The sequence below is a fragment of the Trichosurus vulpecula genome, chromosome 2, assembly GCF_011100635.1.
Source record: "Trichosurus vulpecula isolate mTriVul1 chromosome 2, mTriVul1.pri, whole genome shotgun sequence".
NCBI lineage: Eukaryota > Metazoa > Chordata > Mammalia > Diprotodontia > Phalangeridae > Trichosurus > Trichosurus vulpecula.
In genome coordinates this window covers 1784948-1804566 of record NC_050574.1, presented here as the reverse complement: position 1 = coordinate 1804566, position 19619 = coordinate 1784948, and the positions used below count along the sequence as shown (strand labels likewise).

Here is a 19619-nt window from a genome sequence, read left to right as displayed (position 1 = left end):
TTGATGTCTGGAGAACTTCATGCCGCTGTGGGCCTTTCTTAGCTGACCCATAGCAGCCCTCCACCATGGTGCCCTGGGTGGCAGGGCCACACCACCCCCATAGCGCAGCGCCAGACTCCATTCTTTGTGTGGCTACCACGTTCTACCTGTTGTCTGCTGATATCTCCCCCCTCCCCAGCTCTTCAGATCAGTGGCCCCCATGTTTCCCCCCTGCTATGCTGGTGAAGTTCAGTTTAGGACCCAAGGACAAGTCTTGATATTTTCCTTACGTGCTCAACAGTCACCACCTAATAATACCTTCTAAATTTCTGTAAGGAATCTGTTAACAAACAGGCATTTACTAAGCCTTACTGTGGGCCAGACGTGGTGTGGAGTGCTGGGGATATTGTCCCTACCCTCAAGAAGCTTCTGTTCATGGGGGAGACAGGCTCTAAGCTTCCTGTGGGCGTGGGGCACATAGGTGCATATTAAATGCTTCTTGCTGGACTGACTAGCAGCTGTGGGGAGCAGAGTCAAGGTCTCTTCCTTCCCCCTTGATCTGTGGGGCCTTTGCCCCTCACCAGTCAGATCTCCGTGCGTCACCTGTCTGATATGTCCCCCTGGTGACTGACCGCTGGCCCTCCCAGACAGTTCCCTGTCCAGTACTGTGGCTCTGTACTTTTTGAGGCAGAGGAAACAGAGGGACAGGGACTCATGACTGCTTTCAGCCTGTTGGCGGGTTGCATCCTCCCATCCCCGCCAGTCCAGGCTCACTCTGTCTGAGGCAGCCCCACCATTTATTTCCGTCTGTCCCGTGTTTTGCATTCGCCCCCTGGTATCATCCTTCCTCCTGACCACCATGTCACCTCCAGGGACCACAAAGCTCCTCCTTTCCTTCCCCCACCTCTAGTCCAGACTTCCAGGTGTCCCAGTCATCCAGGCCTCTGCTTCCATGTCCTCCTTAACTCCTCACTTACTCCGCTGGCCGAGCCTTGGCATTTCTGCCTCCTCGGCATCTCTCCCCATCTGTTCACACCATCACGTCCCTAGTTCAGGCTTTTGTCTTCCTGACTCCTGGTCCCTGGGTGCCAGGTCTGACCCCAATGCTCCCCTACTCCCTGTTGGCTCCTCAGATGAGGGTATGTAGCCTCCTCCAGGCAGGGGACACGTGAGGCCTGCCCCAGGCAGACAGGGCAAGTGGCTACCTCCTGGACATCCCACATTCAGCCTCAGGCTGTTCTCCAGCTCATTCCTAGGGCAGGGCCACCTCCCTACAACTGTGTCCTCTAAGTCCCGGCTCACCCTGCTTAGATGACCTCCATTAGAATGGAAGCTCTGACGGCCTGGGTCCTCTACTGCTTGGGAATTTCCTCAGCTCCCCTGGATTCCTGTCTCTGCTGTGGATTCTCATGTTGATTTGTGCAGCCCTAACCCTAGCTTGACTTTAGGCATGCATCTCCACATTCCTAATGGACATCTTGAACCAGATGGCGGCCAGGTGGCCCAGAAGATAGAGCCCTGGGCCTGGGGTCAGGAAGACCTACATTCAGATCTGGCCTTAGATACGTACTCCCTGTGTAACCCTGGGCCAGTCACTTAACCTCTGTCTCAGTTTCCTCATCTGTAAAATGGTCGTAACAGCCCCTCCTCCCCAGAGTTGTGGGGATTAAATGTGGTAGTTATCGTACAAAGCTTAGCACAGTCCTGGCACAGAGCAGCTGTTCAGTCTTCGTTTTCAGAGAGGACCCATGTCATCACAGGGCAAGGTGGAAGTGATCGTGTAAGCTCCGTATAAATGCACTAGTGAGCACTACATAAATGCTCAGTGTGTCTAAAATGGAGCCCTCCCTGCCTCCTGCCTTCCATGTTACCCACCCTCCTCCCAAGAGTGCTCCTGGGCTCCTTGCCACCCCTCACCCCCAGATCCAGGACAGTGCCAAGGCCTGCTCTTTGTGACATCTGTCAGATGCACCCCCTCCTCATCGCCTCGTTCCCAAACTGCCCCAGGAGCCCAGCGGTCAGCATCCTGGCCACAAGTCTCCCCATTCCAGTCTGTCTTCTCATCTGTCAGAAGTGCAGGTGTGACTGTGTCACCCCCCCTATTCAGTAAGCTCCAGAGCTTCCTTACCCACTCCAGAATCAAATATAAAGTCCTTGGCTTTAGCATTCAAAGCCCCTTGACCTTCCCAGCCATCTGACATGTTACACCAGCCTCCAAGTCCTGTGATCCAGAGGCACTGGCCTCCTCGCTGTTCCCTGAGCCAGTCTGTGTTGGGCCTGCAGGCCTCCTGATGTGCCCTTCCCCCACCTCCCTGCCTCAGGCTCCCTCCAAGGGTTGCTTGGCTGATATATCACCTTGCACAGGAAGCCTTTCTCCATTGCCATTAATGCCAGACCTTGCCCTCTGCCCTTCCCTCCCATCTGTATCCCATTTGTAGCTTGTTTATGCAGAGAGGTTTGCTTGTTATCCCCCTGTTTGACTGGGAGCTCCTTGAGGGCAGGGACCATCTTTGGCCTTTCTTTGTACCCCTTCAGCTTAGCGCAGTGCCTGGCACATAGTAGGCACTTAAATGCTTATTGACTGACCAAGTAGATGAATGAGCATTTATTAAGTGCTTCCTGTGTGCCAAGCCCTGAGCTAAGCACCAGGAACAGTCCCTGCTGTCCAGGGGCTCCCCTTCTAATGAGAGGGACAACACCGAGGGAAGGTCCCACCCATGGTCCTTGGGGGGCGGCAGCAAAGCCAGTGCTCAGACCTTGCCCTGATCCCATCCCATCAGTTTCTGATGTCGAACCACCTAAGAGGGCCCAGGACATGGGTACCAACAACTCTCCAGGCCCCCAGGAGCTGTGGCTATGCTTCCTCCAGAGCCCTGGTCTGGTGTCACTTCCCTAGAGGCTTTACCCCAGGAATTGCTGTTCTCACAGCTCTTGGGCCTGAGGTCTGGAGATGGTGGTTGTAGGTGGGGGATGAGGGTGGTGGTGAGGTGATGGTTTGATTTGCTTGGTATACATCACTTCCTGGCTCTTTGTGAGGGTGCCTGGGCCTAGCCTTGAGGGCAGAGATTGGGGAGTGGGGAGTAGGAAGACATGGGCAGAATTCACAGTCAGGGCTTTTTACTTACTGCTTGTCTGACGTAGGGTCACATAACATCCTGACCCATAAAAAGAGAAGGTTGGACTGGGTGGGGTCTTCTCACTCTAAATTGCAATATCTGATTCTCATGTTTCATTTGCAGACACTTCCATAACAACTTTATGTGGTAGAGAATGGATCTGGACCAATAATTGCTGATAGGCTCTTAGACTTTGCAGGGGCCAGAAGTATTCACAATAAAATATATTTTTCCTGCAAAAAAAAAAAAAAACCAAACCCTAAATAAATTAAGGAATCTGAGAGGGACAATCCAGGGCAATGCCTAGCTGAAGGAGTCCCCTGTCTGGCGCAGGCTGGATATCCCTGAGAGGTGGGCAGAGGGATCCCACTCCCCAGGGACAGCAGCGCTCGCTTGTCATTAGCATGTCTGTCCTGGTGGTGAGTCTCCGGTGATGTTTCTGCACGTTGCTGATGTGTTGTCAGACTGCCCTCTCGGCCTCTCCCTCTCTGGCACAAGCTCAGTAAGGGAGGGGTCCCTTCCCCACCCGCCATGGGCCATCTTAGCTTCACACACCCCCACCATTGGTGGGAATCCCATAAAGCAGGGCTGCCCAAAATGCGGCCTGTGGGTGGCATGCTGCCCACAGTGGGGATTTATGCAGCCCACCTACAAGCATAGAAATTTACATAAATGCTTTAGTAAATGAAGCCGAGCTACCACAGAGCCCTCACTAAAATGGCAAGTCAAAATATATTGGCTATTGTTTTCAGTAAAAACTGAAGATTGGACAGCCCTGCCATAGAGAACAGAATTTTCTCCTTCTTGGTTTCTCTGGCTTTTAAGGGAGGAAGCTGTCCTCACTGATGGCTCGAGTTTGGACAGCATGCCCCAGAAGACGCCTGGGGCATCCACAGCCCTCTGCTGTCCGGGCAGGCTGCCGTGGGCTCCAGTGACTCACTTGGTCCTTTCCCCTTTTACCTCCCCCAGATGTTCTCTGTCAGGCTTCCCCCTTGGGCGCTTGGATTTCCTCACCTGAGGAGAGCTTCCTATGGCGCAGGGAGCCATGGTCTGGCCAGGGTCGCGCCCTGCAGCCTGTAGGCCCTCTGTGGTCTTGTTTCATGCCATGGTCTGGAGCATTTGGGCCTGGGTCCTTGAGGCCAGGGCGTTTAGCACAGATTCCTAAGAGTTTCTGGGTGTCCCTTTGTAGTGACCAACTTGGGCATGTGCACTGGCTGGCTTCTCTCCCCTGTGCTATTGAGTTTAAAGCTCTTTTGATTAGATTGGTGAGACCCATGGCAAATGCCTTCTGAGCAGCCTCCATCTCTGGCCAGGAGCCCGTCGTCCCCACGCTGTCAGCCATTGTCCAGAAGTCCAGATCCCAGCCTCGGACCTGACCTCTCCAACTTCTTACCAAGTTCTTGTTGTGGTTTTGATTTTGTCTTGTTTTCCCCAAGACCTAGTTTAGTGTTTTCCCCATAGGAGGCACCCGCTTAATACGGCATTGGCTGCTGACTGGCCTTATGCCCCAAACATAGCCAGTCACCCACTTGTAGTTATCGCATAGATCCGATCACCCCCAACTCCAGGGGCTCGCTGCTGCCTCCAGCATCCAACACAGAATGCTCTGCTTGGCATTCAAAGCCCCTCCAACCGCTCCAGGCCCCACCAAGGACTGGTTAATCTAGTGACGGCACAGATGAGACCCTGGCTCGGCTCCAGGCGTTCTCTGGCCATCCTGCAGGTCTGGAGCACTCTCCCCGGCGTCCTTTATGTTCTGACTCAAATCTGCCTCTTGCAGGAAGCCTTCCCCGGATCATTCCCTCTGTTAATTATCTCCTATTGCTCCCATGTAGAGCTTGCTTTGTATAGGTTTGTTTGCACATCATCTCCCTGTTAGACTGTAAGCTCCTCGAGGGCAGGGACCATCCTTTACCTCTCTCAGTATCCCTGGCACTTAGCACAGTTCCTGGCACATAGTAGGTGCTTAATCAATGCTAGTTGGCTGACTGATCTAACAGTAATCATTATTACAAGAACAGCACTCATTTACTTCAAGCTTTATGGTTTGCAAAGTGCTTTACAGACATTTTCTCCTTCGGTCCTTACGGGGGAGGGAGGGAGGTGCCATTATGATCTCCATTTTATGAGAAAACCAGTCGGTCAGAAGTGAAGCAGAGCTAGGAAGTGTCTGAGGTTGGATTTGAACACAGGCCTTCCTGCCTGCAGGCCTGGTGCTCTATCCAGTGCACACACTGGCTGCCTCCAAGCCTCCCTTGTGCAAGTAGAGGGGTCAGCCTCAGCAAGGAGTGACATCAGGTGGGGCTGGACTATGTGACCCCCTGTGCCTTTTTTGCCTTTAGGTTTCCCCAGTGGTCCCAGGGATGAATAGTCCATGGCTGCTCCGCAGTCCAGGCATGTCCACCTTGCAGGAATCTGTGACATTCAAGGATGTGTCTGTGGACTTCACCCAGGAGGAGTGGGCGCAGCTGGACCCTGCGCAGAAGGCCCTGTACCGGGATGTGATGCTGGAGAACTATGAGAACCTCGTCTTCCTGGGTAAGGAAGCCCAAAGCTTTGGAAAGCCTGGCTTTGCTCTGGGCTCAGGTTCCATCTCTGGGTTGGTCTTTGCAGCAAAGATGTGAAGAAAAAGATATTTGTTAAGTGCTTACTGTGTGCCAGACAAAGGCCAGACAGTCCCTGCTCTCAAGGCACTTCCCCTCTTCCCAGGGAAGACACCACCTAGAAGAAGCTTCAGCTCCAGGGTCCAGACCCCAGCTGATCCCTAGGCCCACCCTGTGGGCAGGGAGTAGAGGAAATGAGTTCCCCACCCCTCTCATGGATCCCCTTCTCCTGCTTCTGGGGATGCAGGGGGCAGTGTCCTTTCAGGCCTCTGGAGGTCCCCCACTCCAGGTGGCAGCTCAGCAGGTCCAGGATGGCTTCCTGTCCCCTGTGCTTTCCCAGAGGGCTGCCTCTGACACCCAGCAGATCCTTACAGGAGCCTTCCCTGCCTCAGTTTTCCCATTGGTCCAACATAGGTGATTGACTCTGTTGTTGTCTTCTGCCTGGGTGGTTGTGAGGCTCCCAACAAACTGTTTCAACAATCCAGCTGGCAGCTGCTGTGGTGGTGTAAAACCAACAGCACCCAGCTCATGGAACGCTGCAAGCCCAGGTCTTTTTGATCTACTTTACTAAGGAAAGCAACGTTAAGGGTTTAACAATCTTACTTTAATCCAGCATACAAATATCATTTACTTAGTTCAGGGATAAAAACCAGCACCCTGAATTACAGACCAAATACAATTCATAGTTATCAACATCTGAGTGTTCAGCCAGGGAGCTTACTACAATGGCTGGCCCAGAGTCACACACCACTCCTGCTGTGGCGCAGAGCTCTGAGAGAGAATGCCAACCTCTGTGTTTGTATATCCTGTTCAGGGCCCCAAGGGCCCCGACCTCACCCAGGCTGGGTGTGGAAAAGTTCCCCACCCCTAATATCATATCAGATACAAATCAATGACTCCCAGTTGTCTCAGTGTTGAGAAATACAAAAACATCCCACTTTATCTGCCCTATTCAAACAAAGGCCAGAATCATTAAAGGTCAACAGCAAAAAGTCCCACCTTTATTACTATTACACAAACACACCATCCAGTGAAGGGGATTGCTGCCTTCCAGCCCAGTGGTAAATCCTCTCCTCCTTTCCGTCCCCATCAGGGCTTCCCGTGACTAAACCTGAGGTCATCTCCCAGCTGGAGAGAGGGGAAGTACCTTTGTTTCCGGAGCAGCCAGAGTTCTCCACCATTGGAGTGGGTTGCCCAGGTGAGTGCAAGGCCACAGGTGGACAGGGCCTGAGGACATCTGTGCAATTCCTGCCATGGGGCTTTCATCCCCAGGCTCCCTCCCTTTTCTCAGAAAGGACTCCACCATTATGGTTGGGTTCCACCCACTTGGCCCTAGGCCACTTGAGTGGGAAGCCATGACTGTCCCCCTGAGCTTTTCCTTGGTGGCCTCTGGCTGCCTCTTCTGCTCAGAGTCTTGGCATGCTCTCAGAAAGGCCACCTAAGCTCCATTCTGGCCTTGATTGTGCTGTGAGTGGCTGAGCCCTGACTCCCCTCTCCAGGCTGGACAATCTAGAAGCAGAAAGCTCCTTTTGGGGGAGGGTCCCTTCTGCTGCCCTGCCTCCAGGCTGCCTTCCAGACAGATTCTCTGTGTCGGGCCACAGCCGGTGCCTCTATGAGAGGCTGGTTCTGGGTGAGGACTTCGGCAGAGCATGGGTCAGCCTCCCTCACCATTGGCTCTATCAGCATCAGTTCAGTTGGATAGAATAGTTTTGGTTCTGTATCCTCAAGCTGATAGAATGGTCAGTCTAGGACAGAAAGGAGCCTCAGAGGACGCCTGATCTGACGAGGTGCCCAAGGTGGGATTGGAACCCAAGCCCACCGGTGTCAGAGCTGCTCTTCTCTCCATGCCTCTGCCTTTTCCTGGCAGAACTAGATGGCCCTAATTGAGTTCTCAGGAGCATTGTAGCCATTTGGGTACATTGGAAGGAGAGTCAGATAGGCTAAGGGTGCTTGAAGCACCATGGGCCTGCTCGTAACTGGGCACAGCTGGGGGCTAGAGAAGAGGGGTCCTGGGGGTCAGCAAGGGCCTTCCAGAGGCTTCCCCTCCGACCTGGGACCCTCAGCTTAGCCCAGGCCCTTGTTGCTCCTCGAGGGCTGGGTGGGGACCCCAGGGGGTGGGCTTGAGGGGCAGGAAGACTTGGGATTTTGTTGCACGGCACAGGCTGTGGGAGATGCCAGAGAGAGAGGGTGGCCTGGGAGCACAGGAGGCCCTGAGGCATTTGTTGGGTGTGGGGGAGAGGGAGCCAGCCTTGAGTTCTCTTTCTGTTTCTGACACCATGACCCCAGGCAAGTCCCTTGACCTCTTGGTGCCAGCCTGTCTGGGTAGAGGGAGATTTTTCTCCAGGCGGTCTGGAGCCCAGTGAGATCCCAGGGCCAAGCTGTGTCCAGGGGTGAATCCTGCCTTGGTATTTAGGTGTGCATCTGGTTGGCTGTTTCGGGTGTCTCTTTGGTTCATGTTGGGGGGAGGGGGCTCAGGTATCTGGGAACAAGTCACTTGCCTTCTTGTGCCTCAGTTTCCTTATCTGAAAAATGGGGGTAATAAGCCCTCCAGTACCTGCCTGGGGAAGTGCTGAGCAGATGGGGGCCAGGGCTGCGTCTGTGTGGATGGACCCACTCCTTCCCAGCTAAGCCTCGCCATGATCTCGGATGTTGGGACTGCATTTTATTGAAGACCCTGTCCTTCTGATAATCTCATCCAAGCTTTAATGCCCTCCTTGGGTTCAGGCCAATAGAACCACCCTTCCGGACCTGAGCAAGGGCCCTTTTGCCCATGGCTTTCTTCTCTAGCTTGGTCTGATACCTACTTATGGGCTGATGGATCATTAGCAAGGGGGTGGATTGAGAGAGGCCTCTTTTGCTTGAAAGTTCTGTGAGGCAGAGGTGAAGGGGGAGTGCCTTCCAGGAAGAACAGAGACATGGGAGAGGGAATGGTGTATATGAGAAGCAGGAAGCTGGGCTTGGCACAACCAGATTGTGGGAAGGAGGGCAGCAATGGGTAATAAGGCTGGGAAGGGACATGGGAGCCCAGAATGAAGGTGCTCGTGTTTGATCTAGGTGATGGTGGTGATGGTTGTGATGGTGATGATGATGGTAGTGGTGGTAGTGGTGATGGTGGTGATGATGGTGGTGGTGATAGTGGTGATGGTGGTGGTGAGGTAGTGATAGTCATGGTGGTGATGATAGTAGTGATGGTGGTGATGATGATAGTGGTAATGATAGTGATGGTGGTGGTGGTGATGTGGTGATAGTCATGGTGGTGATGGTGGTGATGATGGTAGTGGTAATGATAGTGATGGTGGTGGTGATGGTGGTGGTGGTGGTGGTGATGGTGGTGATGATAGTAGTGATGGTGGTGATGATGGTAGTGGTAATGATAGTGATGGTGGTGGTGGTGGTGGTGGTGATGTGCTAATGATGGTGGTGATGATGGTGGTAATGATGTTGATAGGGGTGATGATGGTGGTGATGATGGTAGTGGTAATGATAGTGATGGTGGTGGTGGTGATGGTAGTGGTGATGGTGGTGATGATAGTAGTGATGGTGGTGATGATGGTAGTGGTAATGATAGTGGTGGTGGTGGTGGTGGTGATGTGGTAATGATAGTGATGGTGGTGGTGGTGGTGGTGGTGATGTAGTGATAGTCATGGTGGTGATGGTAGTGGTGATGGTGGTGATGATAGTAGTGATGGTGGTGATGATGGTAGTGGTAATGATAGTGGTGGTGGTGGTGGTGTTGTGGTAATGATAGTGATGGTGGTGATGGTGGTGGTGGTGGTGGTGATGGTGATGTAGTGATAGTCATGGTGGTGATGGTAGTGGTGATGGTGGTGATGATGGTAGTGGTAATGATAGTGATGGTGGTGGTGGTGGTGGTGGTGATGATAGTAGTGATGGTGGTGATGATGGTAGTGGTAATGATAGTGATGGTGGTGGTGGTGGTGGTGATGTGCTAATGATGGTGGTGAGGATGGTGGTAATGATGTTGATAGGGGTGATGATGGTGGTGGTAATGGTAACAGTGGTAGTGATTGTGCAGATGATATAGGTGGTAGTAGTGTTGTGATAGTGATGGTGATGATAATATTGGTGATAATGATGGTGGTGGTGGTGTTGATGGCGACAGGAATGACAGTGATAGTGATGATAATGATGGCGATGGTGATGGTGAACATCTCCATAGCACTTCAAAGGCTGTAAAATGTTGTAAGTGTTCGATCTCCTTTGATCCTCACAACTCTGTGAGATCAGTGCTATTATTGGGTAGATAGAATTCTAGGCCTGGAGCCCAGGAGTCCTGAGTTCAAATGTGACCTCAGGCTTAACTAGTTGTATGACCCTAGGCAGGTCATTTAACAACTTCTACCAGCCTCAGCTTCCTCATTATTAAAGTGGGAGTGATTATAGCATCTGCTTCCCAGGGTTGTTTTGGAGTTCCAATGAGATAGCATTTCTGTAAAGCACTATATAGATGCTAGCTATTGGTAGGGTTGTCCCCATTTTACCGGTTCGCATTTATAAAGCACTGTCCTTACCACCATCTTATCAGGTAAATAGTACAAGTATTGCTCACTTTTTGGAGGGTGGGCCAGATCTGTGATTTCATCAGTATAGGGAGCCCCTGGCCATAGAACTCCTTGGCCAATTCAGATCTTCAGCTTAGAGTGTTGGAGAGTCACCTGAGCGTGCTCAGCCTGTGTTCCTTGCCCAAAATCATACGGTCATCGTGTTTCAGGAACAGGCCTTGAACCCAGGACCTATTTACTCCAACATCAACTCTAGTCATATGACAAGCGGCTGCTTCTCCCATCAATAAATACATTCTTGGCTCATCTTAGGGATAGTTTCATCCTTCAACAGGCAGAAGAACCAACAAAGAATAAGCCTTTTAAGCCTCAGATGAAAAAACTGAATCTTTTTTTTTTTGGAGGGGTGAAGGCAGAGCAATTGGGGTTAAGTGACTTGCCCAAGGTCACACAGCTAGTAAGTGTCAAGTGTCTGAGGCTGCATTTGGACTCAGGTCCTCCTGACTCCAGGGCCGGTGCTCTACTCGCTGCACCACCTAGCTGCCCCAAAGAAAACTGAATCTTGGAGAAAAGCTTGTGACTTATCCAGTCCTTTTGCTAGTGATTGGGAAGGTTGACACTTGGACGGTGCCTGGCACTTAGTAGGAGCTTAATAAATGTTTCCTGACTATTCTTTAGCTGCCTGTCCATGGGCCTTGTGCTCAACCCAGAGTCTGGCCCTTTGCTCATGGGGCCCCCGCACTGCCTGTCCTGAGACTTGGCGCTGGAGAACTCTGGGAACGATTGCTGTTGACATGAAATCCTCTAAGCGTTACTCCTGGAAAAAGGTTATTCCCCAAACACAAATGCGCTTGACTCCATGCGCATTCCAGTGATCCTGAGACGTTTCCATCTTGTCTGGAAATATCAGCTATGCTGCTGAAGGCCAGGGCAGCTGGTGGTGCAGTGGCTGGAACACTGGGCCTAGAGTAAGGACCTAAGGTAGCACCTGCCTCTCAGGGTTGTTCTGAGGATTAAAGGAGATCGTATTTGCAGAGCTGTAAGTGCTACATAAATGTTAGCTCTCATTATTATCATCATTGTTATGTCCCCAGCTGTAAAATGGGGATAATAAAAGCACTTCCCTTAGGGGTTGTTGTTAGGATCAAGTGAGATAACGTGTTAAGTGCATGGTGCCTCGCACATCCCTTCTGCTTCCATCCCCCTCCATTTAGATCCCTCTTAGCCACAAGTCCAGAAATCATAAAGATTTAAGAAATTAACTTGGTTTCAATGATTTCTTCTTAATGAGCCCTTTGTGCATCTTAGTAATTAGATCTTTTCTGAATACTCACAAACTGCCTGTTTATTGATCACTTACTGAATTTGGCTTGTGATCAGTGGCAGGTTTACCAGTTTGTAGTTTCCAGAATTAGCTGAGTTCTCTTTTTTAAAAGTACAGATATTTTCCCAGTAATTACCAACCATGATTTTTTGAGACCATCTTTAAGTGCTTCCAAAATCCTGGAAGAGAATTCATTTCATTTGTCTAATGACAAATGCTATGGGTGCTGTTACTCTCTGAAGTCATCACTCTCGTGTCCCTCCTTCCACAATGCTATGCTTTTTTGAAAGCAGTTTCTGTTGTATTTTGCCTTTGTATCCCCCCACCACCACCACACACACACCCCTACCTTCACTTGTGGCAGGAGCTCAATAAGTGCTTGTTGAATTAAATTGAACAGTGTTTTTCCTGCCTTTTCCAGATTCATAATCATTCTCCTTAATGGAATTTTCTCCTCACACAAAGAACAGGGAATATTGATACTTCTGTGTTTCTTTCAGATTCCCTTAATCAGGAGATTAAATGTGAAACCTTGGACTCAGTTCCACAGCCCATCATTTGTATGGGAACATCTGACGAGAAACTCACAAGAGATGGTTTCTGGGATTCTACAATGGGAGAAGATTGGGCATATGACGTCATGTTAGAGAGACAGAAAGCCAACCAAGAGAATCAATATAGTCAACTAGAAACTGTTAATGTGAAAAATTTTGATGAGATGAATATCCATGGAAGTAATACATTTGGGAGAGATTTTGATCTGGGGTCAATCTTTGTTCCACAACAGAGGGTTCCTTCAGGACAAAATCTTTTTAAATATGATCCACTTGGAAACAGCTTTGATCAGTTTTCAGACCTTATTTTATATAATGGAATGTCCTTAGAGAATAAACATTGTAAGTACAATAAATGGAAGAAACCCTTTGATTACCACCCAGATCTTTTTCCATTCCACCCTGTAAATCCTGGAAACAAACCCTATGAATATAATGAATATGGGAAGACCTTCAACCCAGGGACATCCCTTATTTATCATCAGATAATGAATACTGGGGAAGAACCTTTTCAATATAATGGATGTGGGGAAGGTTTTAGTCAGAGAAGCTATTTTAGCGAACACAAAAGAATTCATGCTGGAGAGAAGCTCTTTCACTGTAATGAATGTGGGAAGTCCTTCAATCACAAGGGGAACTTTACTAAACACCAGAGAATTCATACAGGAGAGAAACCCTTTCAGTGTAATGAATGTGGGAAAGCTTTCAGCCGAAGGGGAAATCTTACTGTACATCAAAAAATTCATTCTGGAGAGAAACCCTTTCAGTGTAATGAATGTGGGAAAGCCTTCATCCGGAGGGGCAGCCTGATTGAACATCAGAGAATTCATGCTGGAGATAAACCTTTCCATTGTCGTCAGTGTGGAAAGACCTTCAGCCAAAGGGGAAGCCTTACTGAACATCAGAGGAGTCATACTGGAGAAAAACCTTTTAAATGCACTGAATGTGAGAAAAGTTTCTGCCAAAGGACATCCCTTTTTTATCATCAGAGGGTTCATACTGGTGAGAAACCCTTTTCATGTAAAGAATGTGGAAAAGTCTTCAGCCGCAGTGGAAGCCTCTCTAAACATCAGAGGATTCATACTGGTGAGAAACCTTTTGAATGTAATGAATGTGGGAAATCCTTTAGCCAAAGGGGAAACCTTGCTAAACATCAGAGAATTCATGGTGGAGGGAAACCTTTTGAATGCAATGAATGTGGAAAAAGCTTCACCAACACCTCATGTCTTGCTATACATCAGAGAACTCATACTGAAGAAAAGCCCTTTAAATGCAATGACTGTGGAAAAGCCTTTAGTTGGAGGGTACGCCTTATTGTGCATCAGAGAATTCATACTGGAGAAAAACCCTTTGGCTGTAATGAATGTGGGAAAGTCTTCAGTCAGAGGGGCCACCTTAATGCACATAAAAGAATTCATACTGGAGAGAAACCCTTTGTGTGTAATGAATGTGGGAGAGCTTTCAGCCAAAGGATATGCCTTACTGAACATCGAAGAATTCATGCTGGAGAGAAGCCCCTTGAATGTACTGAATGTGGGAAAAACTTCAGCCACAGAACATCCCTTTTTTATCATCAGAGAATTCACACTGGAGAGAAACCCTTTGAGTGTAATGAATGTGGGAGGACTTTCAGCCAGAGTGGGAACCTTACTGAACATCAGAGAATTCATGCAGGAGAGAAACTCTTTGAGTGTAATGAATGTGGAAAAGCCTTCAGCAACAATTCACGCCTTGCTTTACATCAGAGAAGCCATAACGGGGAGAAATTTTTTCAGTGTAATCAATGTGGCAAAGTCTTTGGTCAGAGGGCACATCTTAATGCACATAGAAGGATTCATACTGGAGAGAAACCCTTTGAGTGCAGTGAATGTGGGAAAGCCTTTAGCTGGAGGGTAAGCCTTACTGTGCATCAAAAAATTCATACTGGAGAGAAACCTTTTGAGTGTAGTGAATGTGGAAAGGTCTTTAGCCAGAGAGGACACCTTAACACACATAAGAGAATTCATACTGGAGAGAAACCCTTTGAATGTAATGAATGTGGGAAAGCCTTCAGCCAGAGAGGACACCTTACTGAACACCAGAGGATTCATGCTGGAGAGAAACCACTTGAATGTAATCAGTGTGGGAAAAACTTCAGCCATAGGACATCCCTTTTCTATCATCAGCGAATTCATACAGGTGAGAAACTTTTTGGATGTAATGAATGTGGGAAGGTTTTCAGCCAGAGTGGAAGCCTTACAAAACATCAAAGAATTCACACCGGAGAGAAACCCTTTAAATGTGATGAATGCGGGAAATCCTTCAGCCAGAGAGGAAACCTTACGAAACACCAGAGAATTCATGCTGGAGAGAAACCCTTTGAATGCAGTGAATGTGGGAGAGCCTTCAGCCAGAAGGTTCACCTCACTGAACATCAGAGAACTCATGCTGGTGAGAAACCCTTCGAATGTAATGAATGTGGGAAAAATTTCAGCCACAGGTCATCTCTTTTTCATCATCAGAGACTTCATACTGGTGAGAAACCCTTTGGATGTAATGAATGTGGGAAACTTTTCAGCCGTTATGGAAGTCTTAGGAAACATCAGAAAATCCACATTGGAGAAAAACCCTTTGGGTGTGATGAATACGGGAAACCATTCAGCCAGATCAGACCCCTGAATGAACAAGAGATAATCCATGCTGGTGAGAAACTAATAGATGCCATGAATGCAGGAACTCCTGCAGCACTAGCCGATTCCTTAGGAAGTGTCAGATAAGTGATACTTCGTCAGTGTGGGTACTGCCTGTGCTAGTGCAGACAACTCTCATGTGACTTAGAAGTTCTTTTACAGTTGCTTTAGCTGGGCAAGTTTATTCTGTAGCCAGTCTGGCTATGAGCCTCTTCAAACTTCCCTTGTCACCTCTCCACCATGGTGTTTGACTTGGCAGCTTTCATTCCTTTGATTACCCAGGGTTGCCTCTGTGCCACAATGAAGAGTATGATTTGATTGGAGTAATGATAATTGACTGTTTATATCCTTTGACAATTTATCTCTTGGAGGATATTGTGAATTTGCCAATACCCTATAGATTCTAGATGTCAGACATATCAAAGCTATCTAAATATAAAAGGGCACATTACAAAAATAACTGGAAGTGCTCATCATAAATAAGGTGGAGGAGAATTCATTACCAAATAAGGGATAGAGAAGATTACAGAAGACAAACTAAGTAATTTTCAACTGTTTAAAATACTTTCATAATAACAAAGTCACTGCAGCTGGAATAAGGTAAGAAGCTTTTGGTTTAGGAAAGCATATTTGCATCAGACATCTCATACATTCAAAATATGAGGAATTAACAAAAATTGTCACAAGTCTGTTCCCTAGTGCATAAGTGGTCAAAGGAGTTTCAAAATGCAAACTCAACAACTGCACAAAAATATTCTGATTTATTAACAATGAGAAAGGCAAATTAAAACAGCAGTGAGGGATCACGTCTGTCAAGTTAGTGAAGATGGTAAAAGATGGCAATAGTCTGTGTTGGAGGAGGTCTGGAAAGATAAGCAACCTCATATTAAATTACAGTTTGGAATCATATGAGAAGAGTTACAGAGCTGTTCACCCCCTTTGGTCCAGTTATTCCACCACTGATTTTATACCCCCAAGGAAGCCATTGAAAGAAGGTCCAATATGCACCAAAATTCATTACAGCAGGATTTTAAATCTACATTTTATCAATACCTTTTGTATGCACGTCACATTTTCTACACATCCCTAAATGAACCCTATCTTTTGACAAAAACAATGACATAGAAATGGTGATGCTAAGACCTTATCTGATTAACTGTACAATATTCTCTCCTGAAGTTATGTACTATTATTTGGACTCTGGGACCTTAATTCTTTAAAATATTTTATTGATTTATTTTTGTATCATACATTTTTTTTTGTCACCCACTACTTCCAGATTCAGCCATCTCTTATAACAAAACAATTAATAGGAAAATTATAGGCACCATGTGTGAAAATGTAAACGTCACTTTATATTAGTATTCCCCCATCTCTCTGCCATGAGGGGAGGGGATTTTGTTTCATTATGTCCCATGACCTTCCTTGGTTTTCCGTTATTCATTTTGACTAGCTTTTAGTCACGTTTTCAGTTGTTGTCATCATGTATATTCTCTTGATTCTGCTTACTTCACTCTGCCTCATATGCATCATTTTTCACTGCCCAGGAATGATTCATTACATTTACCTTCTATAGTTTGTTGCACCTCCTCCAGTCAAGAGGCATCTACTTTGTTTCAAGTGTTTTGCTGCCATAAAAAGTGCTGCTATGGATATATTTTTTATAAATTGGACCTTTGTCTCTGTCTTTGACTTCCTTGGGCTATGTACCCAGTATGTGCTACCTGGGTCAAAAGTATAGACAGTTGAGACACTTTTATGATTTCAGATTGAAACCCACAATGTTTGGAAATACCTCAAGGTGCCTATCTTCGCATATTCTCTCCACCTCTGTGCCCATCTTTTCTGTCTTCACCAATTTGCATAGTGTAAGGTGAGACTGAAGAGCTGTGTTAATTTTAATTTCTTGTGCTATTAGTGATTTAAAATGTATTTCCATGTCGTCATTTGAAGTTTGCAGTTGACCACTCATCCAGTACCATAAAACTGGAAATACCCATAAATTGAGAGGGTGACTGAGCAAATTGTGGCATACAGATGTATTCAAACCAGTATTCAATATTCAGAGAAACTGTCAGGCTTGTATACAAAACAAAGGGGAACATGTGAAGTGACGGAGGCAACTGAGTCCAGAGCAAGCGCAGTGACCAGTATTGGTCCCTGAGACTCTGAGTAAAACGTGTTCCTCCTCCCTGTTGGATGTACTGTCCTTTGCAATCACCATATTCAGTGTTTTTACTAAAGGGGAAATCGACAGGGTGGGGACGGGAAGGGGTATTCACTGGGAGGGCGTGGCATATAGGCAAGTGATTATGTCCAAAAATATCCACAGAAACTTACATCATCATTCTTTAAAACAGAATGACCTTAGACCAACTTGGTATATCCCACATCCAAGACTTTCTCCTGGATGTTAATGGCAGGGATGTAATAATGTGGGGGAAGTTCACGGAATAGCCATTTGTCAACTCTTGGAGATTCAAGATGGCAGAATCTCTCACCATTCCCAGGGTTGCTGGGTGATTGGAGAGACTAGCCTGTATCTTGTCGTTCCATTAGCTGCCCTCAGGTGGCAGTGGAGTTGTGTAAGTCAGTGCAGCTGGTGCGCTGTTGCACCATCTGAATTAAATAGTGCCTCAACTACACGATTCCTTTAAACCACTGACATGTATATATGTATGTATTATGGGGGGCGGGGGTGTATATAAATTATATACATGCATGCATGTATAGATGTGTATGTTGGGGGAGACCCTCAAGGTCTGCTTATCTTCTGTTCCTTGCCCACCAAGGAATCCCCATTATAACCTAAAGAAGTTTGAAAAGAATCAAACCTTTGTTTGAAGCGCTCCAGTGAGGGCAAAACCCAGTGGAAGTGTGGGTGGTAACTACAGAAGAATCTCTGGACCCAGACTGAATCGCAGAGCGCAGCCCTGCCACTTAGTACCTGTGTGGCCGTAGGCAAGTCACTTTACCTCAGAAGGGCTTGGACTCCCTAGAGGACTAACCATAACGTGCCCATCCAGCCCTATGCCTATGATCGATCACTCATGGCAGCACTTTCCATTTGGGGAGGGAGCTCTAATTATTAGTAAGTTTTTACTTCTGTCAAACCTAAATTTACCTCTGCAACATCCACTCATTGCTCCTGTTTCTGCCCTTTGGGCCATCAAGAAGATTTGTACTTCCTCTTCCACATGACAGCCTTTCAGATACTTGAAGACAGTTATCATGTTCCCCCAAGTCTTCTCTAGGCTAACAATGCCCCAATCCTTCAGCCAGTGCTCATTGCATGACTAGAGGCACTTTGACATTATTCTCTTTGCCCTCCTAAGGACAAGTTCTAGCTTATCGCGGTTCTTCCTCAGTTGTGGCCTCAGAACTGAACACATGCTCCAGCTGTGGTCTGACCACAGGAGCCTGCAGTGGGCCCTTCTCACTCTTGGAAGCCATACCTCTTTTAGGGCAGGCAGCCTGAAATCCCACTTGGTTTCATGGCTACTGAATCACATTTGACTCATATTGAGCTTGTAGTCCACTAGAACCGCCAGGTCTTTTTCAGACAAAATACTGTCTGTTTAATCATGCCTTTCCCCATTGTGTATTTGTGAAGTTGTTTTCTTGAACCCAAGAGTAAGATTATTCATTTATTCCTATTCAATTTCATATTATTAGGGTCAGCCTTATTTTCTTTATGTAATTCTAAGCTTAGTAATCATCCCAAAAAATTCCAGATGCACAAAAAAACCCTATTTAGTAAAACTACTGAAATGTTCAATGTATGTGTGTATGTATTGTGTATGTGTGTGTATGTACATATATATAAGCTAATAACAGCTAACATTTCTATAGTGTTATATGCATAACTAGTTATATGGGACTTCACCTCTTTTTCTTTTATTTTCCATTTTTCTAAACTTAGTAGTAATCCACAAAAAAAGCATTCAAATGTACAAGCAAAAATAAAAGATATATGAAGCTGTAATACTGAGTTTGTTGAATTTGAAAAAAAAAATAAATAAAATTTCAGAAGATGATAACACCAAGTCTGCCTCTTTACTCACATCCCCTTTGGAACTCTTCCCTCATGGATAATTTTCTGAATTCTATTGCTGTTACTGTTGCTGTTGGAAAGTAGGGCAGAAGGAGATCTGAAGTCAGGAGATGCTGGTTCCATCCCCAAACTGAGTCTAGCTAAGTACCCACCATCGTTATGGTACTATCATTGAAAGTTACCACCCTTCAGGCACCTACAAAAAACAAGTTACTGTTATTAGTCACTGGATCTTTTTTTTTCTTTAATGTGGTCAGGATGGGGGCTGTAGGGGTTCTGCTTTTCATCTGACATCAATTTATATACATCACAGAGCTTCCAAGTTAGAAAGGAGACATCCACACCTGCATAGGAAGAGGAGAGGGTAGTCAGTAGTTTTGTACTATCACAGAGATGGCAGAAAGGGTGGGCACTGGGAAAGTTTTGAATGTTTCTTTGCAAGGAAAAGTGGCTTTCTACATGGCATTGACCATTAATAGTATCAGAAGAGATTTGAGTTGGTCTCCTTTTCGAACCCTCATCCAGTGATCAGCCTGGAGTAACCCAGTAGCCCCTAGATGATCTCTCTTCATAGTAAACCACCAGTCAGCCTGAAATGCTCCAGTAGCTTCTGGGTTTGCCTCCCTTTCCACTCACCTAGCCATAAGTCTGGAGATCCCCAGCTACCTCCTGATTGGTCTCCATCTCAGACACTCATGAGCCATCACCACAGAGTCCCCAAGCTGCCTCCCTTTCAGACACTGGCCATCAGCCTGAAGTGCCCCAATAGGCTCCAAGTTGGTTGCCCTTTTGGTCAC

The 19619-nt window shown here is 47.2% G+C and overlaps 1 protein-coding gene across 1 annotated transcript in view; it reads left to right on the top strand.

Moving 5' to 3' along the window:
• Positions 1-18808, top strand: part of LOC118837862 (zinc finger protein 569-like) — a 36889-nt gene extending 18081 nt beyond the window's left edge. The window contains exons 4-6 of the mRNA XM_036744987.1: positions 5438-5633; positions 6792-6896; positions 12046-18808. Coding sequence (XP_036600882.1) covers positions 5438-5633; positions 6792-6896; positions 12046-14855 — 3111 coding nt within the window. The 3' untranslated portion in view covers positions 14856-18808. The remainder of the gene's footprint in view (positions 1-5437; positions 5634-6791; positions 6897-12045) is intronic.
• Positions 18809-19619: the final 811 nt, after the last annotated feature.